We start from the raw sequence: 18,497 nt of genomic DNA, 5'->3' as shown, positions 1-18,497 counted from the left end.
ATAAATTTACTCTTGGAGATTCGAACACTTAAAAGTGAAACTGCCAAAAGTGTAGCATCTGAAGTTTCAGAACCCTCTTCCATAACCGAGTTAGATCTGACACAAGCATGAGCCTGTGCCCATTCTAAGGGCTGTTTTTATCAGTGTGCCTCAGTTACTTACCGGACCACAAGCTGCTGACACACCGAGCCATTATCAGTGATCAGCTCGTTCAGTTTCATCTCCAGATGAACCTTCCCCTGAAAATAAAAATATTTGTAGCTATTGTTCGTTTATCGAAACATCCGCAATGCAACAGGTCGACACTTTAACATTATAGTACATAAAAAATGTCAGTATGGTGACTGATACTATTAGCCCATAATATTCATGAAGCATTCACAATTCAAACCGAGTAGGACGTTGCTTTAGGTTAGGAAGTTAACTTCTAAAAAAAAAAAAGTCTGCCACAAATTAACATGTGTTCTGATAGTTAATATAAGATAACATCCAGCAACCACAGCACTAAATGCTTAACATGGCCATGTTAATGCTGCAATAACTTAGGCATCACCAGACCACACAAATGTTTCATTTCCATTCATGTTTACACATCCCATTGCTCAGACCACATATGACAAAGTATTTTTAACATTCTGCAAAAACAATTCTAAAGCTTGGATTATCTAATACTGCCACATTTTTACAGACTTTCCAAAAACAACTGCTTTTCTGAGTGAGCCTTGTTACAGAGGTGTTTTAAGAGTGCAGCAACTGGGACCTAAGCAAGCTTCAGGTTTGTTTAAGACCCAACACAAATTAGTGACGTGTTATAACCACTATAACTATAGACAAACTTGCAACTTCATTTAGCTTCTGGCTTTAAATTAAAAAAATTCTCCTTCATAAAGGGCAATGGACAGGCAGTCCTTTGCTACAATTACCGTCACCATCCATTAGCCTCCCAACTGCGAAACCTTTGCTTTTCAACTAAGCAAATAGCTTTCAGATGATATTATATATGGTTGTTGCAACCAAAAAGTACTTGACCAATTTTGCAGTCTTGTGCAAACACAGATAAACCTGCAGGCGACATAAATAGACCTGCTCTGAAAAAATAATAAAAACAGGATGTGGAGTACTCTTCATGATCATAGGACAAAAGGTAATGATTTTGTTACCAAAAACATTTCAACATTAGTTTCAAACTCACAATTTACATTAAACAATATAATAAAGAATACAATACTTTGTTTGAGAAATACAGGATCTGCCATTTTGCCTGTACAAAAATTTAGAGCACAAAATACCATACATACATTATGAGGCAATTTACTTAAATACATAAAGTATAATTGCCAAGTTCAACTTATGATTTTTAAATGATCAGTTTTTAAACTTTTTCACAGCTTATTTGGTCATGGCCTATCACTAATTTTCATTTCATGTCCCAAAACAAAAGTCTGTTTAGGTTTACAAACAAATCTCTAATACTGTTCAGATCTACACAAAAGAGGTTCAAAGAATTTCTTAGTAACACATAAACGTCCCCATATTTCAAAGATTACCATTTGCATCAAGTCAATAGTTTTTTTTGAGAACCATATGAACTGGTTGTATATGAACTAGGCATGTTTTAAAATAGTCCATTTCTTACTTCACTAAATGCCTCAGTAAGGTCTGATGTCACTAATCACCCGAAAGCCTGTGTTTCAGGCTACTGATGCATTACCTGGACTTCAGAGTTTGGGTCAACAGGCTGTAAACTAAACCAGTGTTCTCTTCCATGGTATTTGCTCAGTTCATCTTTTCTTATTGCTACTTTCCCTGCAATTGCAAAAAAAAAAAAGTCAATAAGCACACACACAGCAACAACAAAACAGGTTATTTCTCTAGTGACAAGATCCCAACTCAGAATGGACTCACTTAAATCTAGTAAAGATTCCTAAAATATTAAGGAGGATAACTTCCAATTTTGTGTTCTTCACTACAGAAACTAAACACCTGCTACCTGTCCATACTTATAAAGAACACCTATTGCAGACTAATCATAGCCTGGGCAAAAACGATGTTCGCCACTTACCTACTGGTAAATCCCTTTGGAAAACACTCTTCGCATACACATAGAAGGATAAATACTGAAAAGGTCGTGGAATTTCAAAGTAAAAGTCTTCTCCATAGAAGGGGCTGAGCAAGGACAAAAAGAGAAGCAGGAGTATTAGTTTTTTCGCCATGATTAGGTAAGAAAGTCCAAGAGCTGTATTACACAGTTTTTTTACAGACTACAACTGAAATACACTGGAAACTGACAGTGCAAATAAAAAAAAAAGTGTACCTTCTGCAAAGAATGTGAGGACCAAGTCACTGCTCTCCACAATGATTAAACAAGCCTGATAAAAATAGCTGCACCCCCCTCCTTCCCTTGTTTCTGTTAAATCATTACTCATGCTTGGGAAGATGAATGATGAAGCCGGGTGAGACACTGACAGTAATGCTCTGCCTTGTTGGCACATGTTGACATTCATCTCAAATGAATATGGCTGGCTTTTCCTCTGAAGCCATGTTTCCAGTTCAATTACATATGTAAAATTATGAGGGCAATGGTAGCAAAGAAACTCATAATGAGCAAAATAATAACAACAAAGTCTGTTGTCTGTAACAAGTCACCATCACGACAGGAAATGGTTTTATACACTACTTTGATAAAAAACAAGTACAAGACCGGCAATCACATTAAAATCTCCAAATGAAGATATGCAAAATCACAAGGCCTTATGGTTATTATTTCAGCTGAACCAATTATTGCCCTACCTAACTGATATAAACAGGATTTTCAGGTACTGATGAAGTCTCCGATAAAACCTGAAGGATGGGGGATTTACCAAGGCCAGGTTTTGAGACTAAAGTTGGAGAGTCTGAAATGGGCTTTGAAGAAAAACTATTTTTGCCTGATCAAAATTAAAAATGTTAAAGTACAAAAAACCTCTTCTGAATTGGCAAATAAGCTTCTGAAACATCAGCTTCAGAATCTAGAGGAAATTTTAACCCAGCTGCTCTGTAGCACTGCAAGGAATATTTGAATCATACACTTGAAAAGCTAGAGAGGGCAGGATTGCAGCTGCAGACTTCAGAGAGCCTTTGACTTGGAAGGCTAGTGAAGTGAGTCAGTCAAAGACAAAACACCTACAACTCCAAATACATTCTCTGTGGTAAAAAAAACACTAGCAAGAAATGTACAGCACTGCAAGTTTTCACTCTTTTACCAGAAGATACACTAATCAATCTTTAAATTCTAAACAATTTAACTTCTAAGGGTGACCTTCTTTTCTTAAAGAAAAGAGAGAAGTATAGCAAGTAACTTTGTGAAATATCCATAACCTTTGGTTTTCATTAAAATGCTACATTTTCTGGAAAGCTATACAGTATACTACCTAAACCTCTTCTATCTCAGTTAAAAAGCTTAAACGGATGTTTTTCAAATATCCTTTGAAAGAGAACTGTGCTCAGAGTAAAACATGGCCTTGCATGTTTCGAATTGAAAAATCGTTCCTCCCCTTTCGCCCTCTTGTTTTGTTTCAGACACTGAGGGAAACTGTCGAGGTTGTACTTGCTTTACAACACAGTAACAGACTAACTGAAGCACCTAATGACTTAATTGTACACGGCTTACAATTCTCCACGTGAGTTCCTAGAAAAAGTGGTATTGCTCTATTACAAATCTCTGACCTGCGCTCTAACTGGAAAAAAGGAAAAACAGTGTGGGTGGATATGCTTCCTCTAAGTCACTGTGAAAGGAATCCATTTATTGGCTTTATTGCAAAATATCCTCAGAAAAATAGTACCAGCTTATGGTGCAAGAACCATCTTTCAGTAACAGTGCAAAATTCTTTATTTTTTCGATGGGATATTCAATATTTATATTTCTACATACAGCTTGCAAAATTTGTAAATATTAACCAGGTTAGCTGCCTACACAGGTTTAATGAAATTATTATATTTACACATGTCCATAGTTTACATGTCATACGTCTGTATGATCTCACTTTTCTCATAGGTTCTGTAATGCAAAGTTTATGATCTCAAACTTGAGAAAGCCACAGTGCTCTCAAATTTGTTTCCATCTATAAATGTGCACTTATGACACTGACATAAAATACTCACACAGCTGGAGAATACTTTAAGGTTTTACAGACCTTAGCTAGATCTCATTGAAAAGTCTAGAAACGTAAATTATCCTATAAATCAGTGGTTTGCAACCCTGGTCCTGGAGGAACACAGATTCTACTAGTTTTGCTCCAGCTGTGACCTTAATCACAGGCTTGTTGATTTTGTTTTCTGGTTGGGGCATTTAAAATGCGATTTGTTATTAGTATTAATCCTGTACAAACTCCTGTGTTTCAGGACTGCCATATGTTCAGAACTGTACCTCGTTCAAAAGAAAAAATGGACAAGTCGGATACAGAGTCAGTTGCACCTGCGTTTGTTTATCATCAACTGATCAACTTGAAATGCAAAGTATAGACTGAAGAAACAAATTAAAAGCCTAAACAAGCAAGAAGAACAATTAAGTTATCAATTAACAGTGGAGATATTTTTATTCTAGCTGAGCTGAACAAGCAGAGTCTTCCTCTCTCCAAGACCAGGGCTGGGAACCATAGATGTCACAGTTATGCTAATTAACAGCTTAATTAAAAAAACTTCTTGAATTGAGACTGATACCCCCCTAGTCTCAGGTTCTTAAGGTGATTTCCCTTACTCCATGTGGTAGAAGCATAGCACTCACTCACTTTTTTCCCTTTTATTACAGCGTAACTGAAGTATGCATCATCCGTCATCTGTTGTTCATTTCATTTTCGGACTATTTTTTCATGATACAACGTCAGTTCAAGCTGATTCGTACCCTGTCCTGGGATGCTACCATCTGGACAACCAAGCTACAAAACTCCAACACCAAACGCCGTCGCATATGTCTAACCAGTGAGAAAACTGTGTTGAACATTAAGGTGGAATGTACAACATACAGTGCTCAAAATAAATCAACACTGATTTCACCGTTATCAAGAAATGGCACGTTTCACGAGTCAAACACAGAAATGAAGGAAATGGGTCAAAAGGGTCATATTAGGAATGTTCTAAAAATTGTTTTCAGGTGATTTGGACAAGATGACAGGAATAAGTTAGTCTTTAGAGATCTGAAAAATAAATTAGGATACAAAGGAAGAGGTAAAGGTACATTCCATGCTGAAAAGAAAAAGAAACAACGTTTCGGCTGTAGAGCCTTCTTCAGGTGTGTCTCTTTCCTTTTCCTTTCAGCATGGAATAAACCTTTATCTGTTCCTTTGCAGCCTACGCATGCTGACGCAGCTACGTACTTGAACGTCTTCAATTGATAAGGATATATGGTTTGGTGGCACTGCATATTATAATTGGCTTAATGGCCTATTATACAGAGCACAGTATTGCAAAGGTTTTTAAAATAAATGGCTACATCTGTTTACTTAGTATTAGTATCATACTTTTTTAAAGAACAGAAAAATATCCAAACACTTAAAAGTGGTTAAAGTTGCTTACAGCTAAATCTTAGCATCTTCTCAAGTGGCTTCGCTACCAGGACACTGGTCACAGTATTTCCAAACCCACCCCAGAAATGACCTCCTGGGCCTCTTGAGTGGCTCAACTGCTAACGTCATTCCCCTGGGCACAGACTGAGCGCTGCGATCAGGTTCGATCCTGGGTCACATCATGAGACAACGATTTCCCAAGCAACACCATACAACATACCCAGGAGCACAGTTCATGGTGGGATTAGTGGTCCAGTGGACAAAAATTGGAAACACCTGGATAAATGAGGGAACCCATTAAAAGCAAGGGCTTCCACACAAGTGTGGCTCATGTGTTAAATACCCCCAGCATACCTTAGGTCATGTATAAAAATTCTGGACAGGGTGTGTTGCCTATAATTATTAAAAGCATGGCTGTAAGGAGATCTCAGTAGCATTTAAAGAAGAGAGATTACTGGAAATCATTTGGCAGGATCTTAAGTGACCAAAACAACTCAATTGGTTACACGACCCACACTATCTAACGAGATGAGGACATGGTAAACTGGCAGAAAGACACCTCAACAAATGGATGAGTACACTTGGCGCCATCCTAAAGAACGCTTAAAGCTCTGAGTGCTTGGTATCAAGGTCAATGTTAAACTATACTTATAGGTACAGTATAGAGTAATCACCTTCACCCCACGTTACATCATTTCTTTCCTGCCAGGAGGGGCGTCTCGCAGAATGCCAGTGCCACCACCCAGAGTATGGGTGGTTGCTCAGTTGTTTGATGAGTGTGATACCGATGTTAACCATGTGTCAAGATCTTCTCAGTTATCAAATGTAATCCCAATCAAGCACTTAAATGCATATTCAGGATTGAAGCAATACAGTGTTTTCCACCATCAATCAGGCACAAGTGGGTTGACTTTCTAGTGGAAGAATGGTGCGGCATCTCTCCTGCAAAATTCCAGATGCTGGCAAAGTACGTTACAGCACATACATGCTATATTGTCCATGTGTAGTGGCCAATACCCTATTAAGTAACACGACAGCATATTTGGTGTTGCCATTTTTTGTCCAGCAACTGTATATTAATTATTTCTACTATTTGGCCTAGACAGGGCATTTAAATACTGCTCAGAGTATCCAAATAGTGACATCACACAGAGATAATACCATGTCCATTCCCTTCCTCACTTTTTCTATATTCTATATTCTTTAGCCATTAGAAATAAACAAGAGGCACAGGTACATATAAATACAAAGGAAGACAAGTTAGTGTTAAAGTTAAGCGATACATCTCATTAGCCCCTTAAAGCAAAAAGGTACAATTCATACAGTTTGAGAGTTTGGTATTCGAGATTTATTTGTTAAACCCGAACACTAAGGAAGGATATGAAAATGTATGTAAAGAACTACAACCACTTTGACTTTTAAAATCAAGTTAAAAAACTATTCTATATATGAGCTTTTCATATGTTTCGATCTGAAGGATACAGTACCTTCACTGATGCCATCTTTTATATTGATCAGTGTATTATTTTATTTTTCTTTCTATCTAGTAAGCTATTAATAATGTAAATGTTTTGGCAAGTTTCTATTTAAATGAAGGAAGGAGGCAAATATTATAGACAGTAAAAAAAGTTTCTGGTATATCTATGCAGTGGTTAGAGACTCATAACTGGAAAGATGAGACACTAACGTTGTACCTTGAGCATGACACTTCACCCAGATTGCTTTAGTAAAATCACCACCTGGTAATTGGTGCAAAGTTAAGCTACTTTCATTACTTTTGGATTTATTATTAATATGGATTAAATTAAATCTCAATTAGCATGCAAATTCTCAGGTGAAAGGGTTTTTGCTTTTCATTAAAAAATAGGATTTTAAGTACTATGATACTTCCCAATATAAGCACACAAAACAAACATAAGCTCCTTCAGTAGGTATGTAAATGATCTGATTTGCAGCCACAGCACTTTCAGGCTAAATTATAAAGAAAGTGACAAACAGGATATTGCATTATGGCACGCACTTGAGCGGTCAATGTTGTTTCACAAAACAGGATGATATTTAGCACACATAAAATAACCCTGGGTTGGAATAAAAATAGAGTTGCATACACAATAATGGAAAAATACAATTGAGATGGCACAACAGCACTTAAAGTCATTGAAAGCTATATAAAGACATCAATTAGTAATTCCAGCACTCAGAGGCTTAAGTGCACACATCCTTATACAACAGGTACATTCTTATACCCTTTAAATTGCAATGCAGAATATTTGGCAGCTGATTTCTGGAAAATTGTGTGTTACATCAAACTGCAGAAGGTCCTATGTATTACAAACTAATCACTGCTTTCAACTTTGCTTCAAATAACTGTAGTGTATTACAGCATATGAATTAAGGTTCTTTTGGAAGTGAATAAAAAGATCATTTGTCTGTCCAACAATTGGAATGCAACAATTTCTGCCATTGCACAAGTTATCCAAGCTCAGAAAATGAAGAAAAAATCTTGTCTGCACCCTTCTACTTAAACCATACATCCAAGACCAGTCATCAGCAGAAATTGCTTGATATAGTCTGAGTTGTGGTGGGGCAGAGCCTATCCTGCAAGCACATGACATCTCCCACCTGGGCAGGATACCAGTCCACTGCAAGGCAATTCAGAATAGCCCATCAAATCTTAACAGCACGTCAATCTAGGTGGGAGAAACACAGCACCTGTAGAAAACCTACACAGACAGGGCACAAATGCCAGTTCCACAGAGAAAGAGCACCTGACCAGAACCCAAGCTAGGACCCAAATGCAGTGAAACAGCAGCTCTGACATTCATGCCACCCCATGCTAAAATGTACCACAAGAATGTTATTTTAAAAAAAAATACACAGAAACTTGTGAACAGCTCCTAAATGTACGATGCTAAATCCCTTTCACTTCTTAAAACATCAAAAGTAGCAAAATATTAAACGAAAATGGTAAGGGACTATAAAATATAAAACTTTAAATTGTAGAGATGCATTTTAAAATGAGTCACAGCTGATGTAAATTGTTCATTATTTGGTAAAATATAAAGTCAGAACTCAATATACAATGTGAAAGTACTCTACCCTAGTGCATTTTTAGGCATTTTCACTGACCCACATAATGGGCATCAAAAGACTTTTGAAATGCATTACAAGAAACTAGAAGCTTCTGTGTTCTAATTAGTGAGATGAAAAGATGAACAACAATTTTGTTAATGTTACCTTAAACTTTTTTCAAATACTTTCGTACGGAAGACTTCTTCTTGATCTAGGCTTACTGTACAGAAACAATCTCTCATCCTGTTCGGTCCAGGGCACGGAACCAAGTTCTTCGCCTCACCTGTTAATTCAAAGGAGGGGTGGGGGGGGGGGAAAGGAAATTTTAATAAAAAGGTTCTAGAAAGTTATTTTCTCGAGTAAACCACCCCCTGTAGAAACTGTATGGAATGAAAACTACATTGGCGATATACAGTATCTCCCATCATTAAGAAAAGAAAATTGGAGTGCTGAAACAGGATGGCAGACAGAGTCACATAGGAGAGCACTGTTGCAAAAGTGCAACTCTCTTACAGAAAGCTTTTTTTTTGCAGGCAGGAGGAAGTCTGAAGCAATAAAACAGAAATGGACAACAAATGTTTGTGAAGATGAACATCAACTTGGTAAACACTGCAACAAAATCATCCCTTATTTAAAAAGGTGAACAACACATTTCCCCAATATTCCCCCAAATCCAAGCCGTTTGGAATGCCGTCGGTAACGGAGCCGTGTAGGCTCACTGTGGCGACCACTGGGCGCCATTGGACAGAAATCTAGGTCAGCTGCCACAATGGAACACAAAGCCAAAACATTTCATCCTGGGATGGCTCGTGGAGCTTGCCAGACGGAAGAGCAACAACCCTGGACATCTGCCGGTGACAGTCTCCCCATTGTAAGTACGAGCACCACAGGACTTTCTGTTCATGTGCATGGCACTCATGAAAGCGACTACAGTGCTCGCAGTGTGCTCATTATGTCAGTTCTACCCAGTCCTGACAAAAGCCTAACAGTGCATTAAGAGGGACAGATGCGGTCAATGCTATCACTAAATAAAGCTTGTTCTTCTGTACATTTTGCTGTTATTGCAAGATGATTCCCATGTCACTTACACTCTGAACTTCATGCGACTTTCCCCAGGCCTTAAATGCAGGGCTTTTCCCTAAGTTTGATCCACGAGAGGCCAGCAGGTTTGCAGCTTCTCTCAATTCATCAGCAGTTTCAGATCTGCACAGGTGGGCTACAACTGGTCCAATATAGCTTTGAGATCATTTTACTCTGCCTGAGGTGCTGCTGGTGATTTAAGGAAATCTACAATGCTGGCTGTTCTCTGCCCCTAAGAGCCAGACTTGTGAAGCCCTGTCTTAAGGTACTGTTTAATTATCATAAAACATTCCAGATAAAGTAACTACACATGCTCTTGTAAGGGACTGTGCCGACATCTCCACGTGACCCGTTACAGTGAGAGCCCATACTAGCACATTTATCTCCATTAAATTAATAAAAGGATAAAAGTAGAAGGCTTTGTGCATGTCCTTGAGCAAAGCTTGTGCTTTCAACTTAAGATTGTACCTTGATTGGGAGATAATGTCACACAGGAATACAGGCTTATATTAGTATTTATTTTCAGTAAACAAACCATCATCTAAGAACATACAACAATGGAACAGGATTATCATAATAGGAATCTTTAGTTTAGAATGTCTGTGTTGCACCAGAGCTGATACTAATTGGTTGGACTGATCTGTAGAAAAGAAGCAAACAACAATTTGATTAGGTTTACTTTCTACTCTACAATGAAACAGATTTTTAAAAAATGCAGAACAGTGCAGCATATATTTTCTCAGTGTCCATTACAGAAGTGTTATAAGGAAATATGTCCTTGCTGAGGAGGAGAAACTTTAAAGAGCAGTGTTGTGTAAACAATGCTATACTCAACCCAACAGTTCAACAACCACTCCTGTAAAACAAAACCCTGCCTGTAAAACAAAACAGTGACCCACACTGTTTCGGGCTTTTTCAAGGCAATCTTTTGTCTGGTGGGAAAAAAAATGCATCCTGCGCTCTTGAACATGGATATCTATGGAGATACCTTATGGTTAAGCACCTCCATAGTGGAACATTTCCAAGTTGTACATGGCCTGCCACTTAAAAGAACCACATTGTCAATTTGCAGCATTCACTGCCCCAATAATTAACACCACTTGACTGCATTTAATCAATATTGATTGGTTTAGTGTCCTTCAAGCCCTTGAAATGTCAACAGAGGCAACATCCCGCATTCAAATCTTGATTCAGGGGCTAAAATGATCTCCTTCAAACCATGTTCTTAATTACTAACGTTAACTGGAGCAGTAAAACATTTTAGGCAGTACAGTTTTATCAGCCAATAGATAAAAAATATAAAATTGTCAGAAAATGTTGAGTACTTTACATCATGATTGAGAGCCTTAATGATATGCTTCAGAACCAAACCAAGGCTAAATCTGAAATTATGACCAGAGAACGAAATTAAAACTGTAAACTGGTGAAATAAGGGATTCCTGATGTTTGCTTTGCATGTCTAAGCACCAGCCAGTCCATAATGACATCATATTGTTTTTTAACTTAGATATTAACTTTTTAACATTCTTTTAAGATTTAGTTAAGAGAAAAAATAAATCAGGAAATTCTGTGAAAAAAGTGAACATGGATAAGCATGGCTTTGGTGGTTTGTCATTTGTACCCAAATAAGCATGAGAGACAACCTCCTTACTAAAACATGTTCTCTTAACTTAGTTTAAAAAACTTCCCAGTGAACACATACACCAAGCAATTTAATAGAGCACCAAGATAAAATAAGTCCACGACTATTTTTACAGTCTACCTTTACAATTAAAAGGAGCCATTTGGAAACTCCAAACGCAGTTGGCCCTGGATCAATAATCGTTTTTTACAGTTGATTAATTTACATATTTAAACCAGGCACTGCATTTGTAACTGATATTAACGTTCAATGCCAGGCCTAATATTTTATAATGTGCTACTACACAGGTGGCAGAGTTAATCGGTTATGTTAGACAAGACACAAAAACAAGTGTATAGTAGTTATAAGAGAATGAAGCCTATGGAAAAGTGAGATATGAAAACCGTGACATGTGGTTATATTGTTTTCAGCACCTATTTCCTCTCGCACAGCCCTTTTTCTTTCGTATCCTCAGTGTGGTACAAGTGATTCAGAGCCCCGATACAAACCATGTCTCGCGAAATCGCTTCAAGTCATGTGCTCAAAAACAAAAACTCAAAAAATAAAAACCTCCCCTACAAATAAAACTGATGAATCGATCTAGATACCCGTCAACGTCACTTTGCGGTGCTCTGAAGGCCTTCCATGTACACATCTCTAGAAAAATCAACGCTTAGGTCTCAAACACCACTGTGTTACACACTCAGGCTCATTTAATATTCCTCATATCTGATACTACGTCCGGGATCCCGGCTTGTCTTTCACTGAAAGCAGACAAAGGATGCACTTCTTGGCAATGGTGTGCTTGAGATTCATTTCATGCGTGCACACCCCTGCTTCGATTCCCACAAATAAAGCTTTCAGCTTTTTTTTTTCCAGTCTGCAACCAAAATGTAAATGTTCATTCATATTTTGCTCATTTTTATTAAGCATGCTTGAACTGCTTTAAGGAGTCATGAATAAAGCCACAATTGGGGTGACCTTCTTATACCAATCAGTGGTTAGTGCTTCAGAGCATTGACAGCACAGTACATTACGAACACTGGGCTGCCTGCAAAGCAACACCAATTATTGCCCACAAAGCCCACTTTGTCAGCTAAGCCAAGTAGTTATTCAGGCAAAAAGGGCAGGAAGTGAAAAGGCGTAAAGAACTATCTGTTCCAAGCATGTGCAAACATTCGCAAAGGGTTAATGAGAGTGTCTTTGTGATTTTTTTTCCTTTTCGCTGTAGAAGCTACTTCTTTTAGCTTTTTCACCTAATACCACTTCCAGCATAACGGAAACAAGCAGGAAGACTGTGGTCACTTGTCTTTCGTGCCGAACTAGTCACTGTGAGAAATGCAAAGGGTAAACTGATTTCTTGTGAAATAATTTCTTTGCTCGAAAGCCCCAAATAAAACTTGTTTCAGGACAATTACAAAATAGTGATTTCATTTTTGAAGATCTCACAAAGAATACTCTACAACCCCATAAATTAAAACCAAGAGAATAACCATTTTAGTTTTTATTAATTCAGAATGATTTAAAAAAAAATTATTACATGATTTTATTAATTAAGCATTACACTGACCTGGAATATAAGAATTTGGGGGTAGCAATTGCACGACTAAGGCAATGCCTTGATTTGTCAAAATTTTATACGTTTGATCACTGCTGATCAATTTTGCTTCTGTGTAATGGTTTTATGCCAGACTTCCATACCGCCTTCTCAATTTAACTCAAAGCCTAAGTGTACAACTGAGACAAACCTATTATTAAAGCTTCTGTATGCTTAAATTGGTATAACTTAAAAACAATTGCCAAGCATTCACCCCAATCAATGGTTCCTAATGTATTGCAGTGTTAAGATAGTGTTAAACACAAATATATCAACCATTAGCAGAAACAGTACTGAAGAACACTCCAGTTTTAATGACCATCAGCATGTTACAAAACAAACATTAGTATCAATGACGTAATTTGGTGCTACGAGACATGCTAAACAAATTATTAATTCCATAAGAGAATACAGAAGGGACAGTCTGAAAATCGAATTATGTTGTAATACATATTAAGATTTCTTAATTTCTTACTACAGATCATGCTAATTAACAGATCCTTTTCTTCCACAGATACTGTATATCACACTCTACAGACAGATTATTTTAATTTTCCTTCATGAATAGAAACCTGCTAACAAGAAAAAGAGCAGAGGTGATAATACAACGTAAAAGCAGATATAATTTTGTCAATATAATTCTCACTTCTAAATTAGGCACAAAAAGTTGGAAGGAAAACTGGGCATTAATAAAGGCGACTCTTGTCTTCTGCGCACACTTAAAAAAGGTTTCATAAGATGGAAAGCCTTCATCTGTAACATCTATAGGTACTTCCTCTAATTTTTTTGAGCCTCCTAAACGTTTAATAAAACATGGTTGCGAAACTGTGCGCTCTGAAAGTACGATAAAATGAATACCCTTGCTGAAAATGGATGTGTTTGGGCACTGCACTCCTCACAATCAGAACATCACCTTGCCCCATTTGGCAGTATTCTGAACTAGTTTTTTTAACCATGCTTTTAGATTTCCTGAATAAATCACATTTTCTTTTCTGCAAAACTGGAAGGACTGATTTATAAAAAATTATAGTTTAAATGTTGTGTATAGATATAAAAATTCTCACTCAAAAAAGATAACTTTTGTTCAAATTAAAACACTTTCGCAACCAGATCCAGCATGTTGAACTGGGGCAAAAGCCCAACCAATCACTAAATGAAAAAGCATTTATCTTGGATTAGATTATTTTTATCTAACTGACCATTTAATCAATGGCTGCTTTTTGCCCATTTAAAAGTTAAAAGGAAAAGCAAATTCCCAAAAGCCATCACTTGAATTAAGGCCAATCTCACAAAGTCCCTAAACAAATTTTTACCAGGGTGGATGCTACTCTTGATGACGATGAAAAGCCTTTTAAGCTGAACTCCTTAACATTCTGGTAACTGTCCTTTATACAAAGGCATCTGTCCTTCAGTCCTCTTGAACTGGCTGATAAATGGGGGGTTACAGTAGCTAACTGTAAGCATTTTCCTGTCACAAAGTACTGTTTTCATTAGCACAGCAAAATACATGGCTGAAGAACGATAACCAGATATCAGCAAACTGCAGATGATAAAGACCAATGCATGACCAACATTTCACTTTTAATATCTTAAAACTAAGCCGAGAATATATTGTTTAATCAAGATGTTATGCAGTTATCAAAAAATACATCTTTTGTATAAAGGTTTTCATCCAGGACAGTTCAGACTTGGCTAAATTCTTTCCCATTCCCTGTATTTTTGACTTGATAACTGCGTATGACTAGGAGCGAAGATATTATTTGGGCTGCTGTGCACATTTCTGCTGCAGTTTAGTCAGTCGTGTGCCAGCATTGCTGAACTGCAATGCACAGCTCCAAGTCTTCCTGTTTTGTTGTTTTACCTTTTAACAGCTTCAATTAATCAAAGTAACAGTTTTTTTGGGGGAAAATGGCATTTCAGTAGTGCAACACTAACCACCTCTGTAGACCTGTTTAAATCGGGTGTCATACCAACAACAAGATGCAGATTCTGTGAAACCTTGCTTGTTTCTGTAGTCTGGATTATAAAAAGTCACAACGTTTTCAACATTCCCTCAGCGCACTTCAAGCTTCATGGACAGCCGTAAAACCACCGACATTTCTTTCCTACACACAGTGATAAAGAACCATCATAGCAAGGTATCAGAGCTGAGCCGACTTATTTAAAAAAATTATAATCCTGCTACAGTATAGTTGTCAGGAAGTGGTTCTGTCCACAGAACATGTATAAAAAACAGAGCAAAATGGCTCTGGAGGTGAAAACCACATTAGTTCATATAGAACAAGGACAACCCAGGACTCGTTTCTGGTTTTGTCAGTTCAGCAATATGTGAATGAAAGGTTAGGACCTTAGCAAACTTGCTTCTGTGTCCTTTAGGAATAGAAACTAGAAGAAACTACTCCTAAGCATTTACATACTATTTTGGAAACATAGTCCCCCCCCTGAATACCTTTGTGTTGACTGTCTGTTGTGTTTACTGTACATAGATTAAGCAAGTCAGCTAAAACTGAAAATTGCTGCTGAATGTATGAACACATCGAATAACCTGACTATATAATTATAGGGTAGAAGGATGTGGCTGTGCAGCTGAAGGATCATCCCGACCAAAACAAGCTCAAAAACCAAACTGAACTGCAACAGCCTCTCAATAAAATCAATATTAATACTCGCAGCCTAACACTGGAATGGCTTGGCACGTCAGAGTACATTTTGCACTGACATACCAAAAAGTGTAAAACACTTTGGCCATCAAACATAATTATCTCAAATGGGTTCAGTGTGCCTAATCCAAAAAGAGTTACGATCATCCTCATCATGACCCCACAATAAATAGTATTAGAGAGTGCCCTTTAAATAGGCTTGTCCTGAAGTTTCCTCATCTCTCTAAACACCAGTAGATCTGTTCATGGCACAAGGCACAACTTGACAAGTTAAAAGTATACATGTCCTTATGTGTGTCATGCAGAACAAGCCATTATGCTGGCTGCTCTGTTTGTGCAAGACAAATACTGCACTAAAAGAGAGGGCCTCTAAATGAAAAGGGTTAATCTCCCCGCCACCTGTCTGTGTTATGATTTTGGAGGAACGGCTTACAAGCAAACGCAGACACGATGAGCTGCTGACACCTGCTGTGAAAGATTTCACCTAAACATCAACACCCCCCCCCCACACACACACACACACACCCCCGCTCTGTCGAGTACACTTTGCCAACACCTGTCCCACTTGTACTACACATCCCTGTCTCACAAACCAGAGCCGGTGCACAGGTGCATGCCGTATGCAAGCCTCCACAATAGCAACTCTGTGTGGACCAGAAGAGAGACTTTGCCCTTACAAGAGGCGAAATGCAGCCTACAAACCTAAGTCGCTCTTCAGCGAGGAGCTCACAAGCTTTTTGGTCTCCTCAGTCTCTTACACAGCTTTCCCTTTCATTTCCCAGATAAAACCAGATTTCACTGTCAACTCTCTCTAAATCCACCTTCGGAGTTCCACTCCCTCTCTCCTTCTAATGAGGTGTCTCAAGTGTTAGCAAATAATCCTGCCCTTTATCTGGGTCTACATCAAGTTTAGAACCTCGATACAATAATAAACTACAGGTGTAATGAGTTTTAAAAGAACTCCATCACTCCAACAACACATGCGTTGCTGCTTTACAGTGCAATCCTGCTGGCTGTTTTTAATGCTGTTAAAGGCTATCCTTTGATAACAGACACAGTAAATGTCCCTCACAAAGCAGGACTTCCAGGGACATCGGTCAAGTGTTTCTTTGCAAGAACAAAAAGTGTTAAAACAACACCTCTTTCTGCATTGCCGTCTTACATTAAAAACATTACCGAAAAGTTAAACTTAAAAACGGAACAAAATCTCATTGATCATTTCCAATTCATAAATAGCAGTGGCTTTCTTATCTGAAAACGGCCCTAAAATGAAACACGAAAGCATTATGCAAAACCTTTCTCTATACATTGTTTGGAAGTGAACACTGAGAACACTCTTGATATTAATCAAAAGGGCACTACTGACCTCAATTAAAAAAATGAACCTATTTTAACCTTGAACACTAAAAATGAAAAACATTCTGCACAGCACCACGTGTGACTTGGAGATGGAGCTGAAGAACTGCGCGGATAGATCCACAACTGATGAACAGTGGGAGACAGGGAAGAGGAAAGTGCATTCCTCAACCCAGGAATCCCGATTCAAACTCAAGTCTCATTCACAGCTTTTATTTTAGGAGAAAAAAAACACTTGTGACCTAGCTTCTTGCTTTTCAGAGATGTCAGCATACTCTGGTATAATCAATCACTTTAATAGTCTACGAATAAAAACAAACCTTTAAATAAAAATAACCTTGTGAGCTCTGTCTACAGTGATGCAGGTCTATTTATTAAACTGGGCAGATACTGAAGTAACAGACTACATTACAGTCCACCACCGTACCATGTATGCTGTCCTGCTATCTGTTATTAAAGAGAGATTAGCAAACTTTAGGTTTTGGTCCAAACCTTTTATTCCTTTTCCCATTTTACTGGCCAAATAAACGAATTGGGAATCACGTGGAATACAATGTCCTCCAAAACGATTCAGAAATCTCCTGAAATATTTAAAGATTCCATTCTTGTGTAAACTGCTTTTAAATTCAGAACTCGAAAAGCTATTTTTCTTAATTTTCTTTTCATTTTGTTACTGAGCTGTCAGGAAGCCGCAGCATCCTGCCACTACGGGACGCAACGTAGCAACTGTAACCCAACTGCTAAGCGCAGAAATGACTACATTGCAAGCGATTTTGTTTTAAAATTCATTCCTCGACAATTCAATTTTCTTCTTTCAAAAGAAAAATAGAAATTGTAGCAGTACCGCAGTTAGTTTCAGTAGTTAATGCAATGAGCCAACTTCCTGCCAGCAGCGTTTCGCAAGTTTCGTTAAAAAAGAACTGTATTTATAGAACATCTTATAGCAAAAGAAAATCAAATGAAACTGCTTTCCCTATTATTCAAGGACATTGACAATTTTCAAGAAGAGAATATGCTCTTAAGCACTGTTATGATGCAAACGTTACAGTTGAAATAATAATAAACATGGCACCGCAGTTAGCGAATAGCATGTCTTTTTCTTTGTGTTTTAATAAATAGTAGTGGTACGTCGCACAAAACAATAAAACGCGTTTTCATCTAAAGGCTATCTGGTAATAATAAGCAACCTAAAAAGGGGGAAAGAAAACAGAAGTACAGTAAGTCAGTCAGGCCCGACTGAAACATCACTTTAAAATCTGCCTTTAACAATGCTTGGTACTCCGGCTTAAACGCGAAACCGTGTGGGTCCGCACCGCGCCCTCTCCCCTCTCCTGTGCCTTTTGCTCTTCGCTTTCCCCCTCGGAAGCACGAACTCGGCAACCAAACAAATAACTATTTACACTTACAAATCTTTCCCCTGAGGCTTTGTAAAATCCGAATCCCCGTGTCGTCTTCTTCCGCCATGGTGCAAGTCAGGTCTGTGCATTCGGTACATTCAATACTTCTTATCACATCCGTTTATGAATGTGAGACGAGAGGCCCGGCCTACCCGAGCGTCACCGAGAGTCGAT

The 18,497-nt window shown here is 38.0% G+C and overlaps 1 protein-coding gene across 1 annotated transcript in view; it reads right to left on the bottom strand.

The window, feature by feature from the left end:
• Positions 1-18,413, bottom strand: part of rasa2 (RAS p21 protein activator 2) — a 55,926-nt gene extending 37,513 nt beyond the window's left edge. The window contains exons 1-5 of the mRNA XM_088912931.1: positions 18,333-18,413; positions 8,778-8,895; positions 2,063-2,166; positions 1,712-1,806; positions 163-239 (exon numbers count right to left, since the gene is read on the bottom strand). Coding sequence (XP_088769057.1) covers positions 163-239; positions 1,712-1,806; positions 2,063-2,166; positions 8,778-8,895; positions 18,333-18,390 — 452 coding nt within the window. The 5' untranslated portion in view covers positions 18,391-18,413. The remainder of the gene's footprint in view (positions 1-162; positions 240-1,711; positions 1,807-2,062; positions 2,167-8,777; positions 8,896-18,332) is intronic.
• Positions 18,414-18,497: the final 84 nt, after the last annotated feature.

Source organism: Atractosteus spatula, chromosome 4 (assembly GCF_055471065.1).
Source record: "Atractosteus spatula isolate fAtrSpa1 chromosome 4, fAtrSpa1.hap1, whole genome shotgun sequence".
Classification (NCBI taxonomy): Eukaryota; Metazoa; Chordata; class Actinopteri; order Semionotiformes; family Lepisosteidae; genus Atractosteus; species Atractosteus spatula.
Note: the sequence above shows the minus strand (reverse complement) of the source record. Positions and strands in the feature narration are given on the sequence as shown.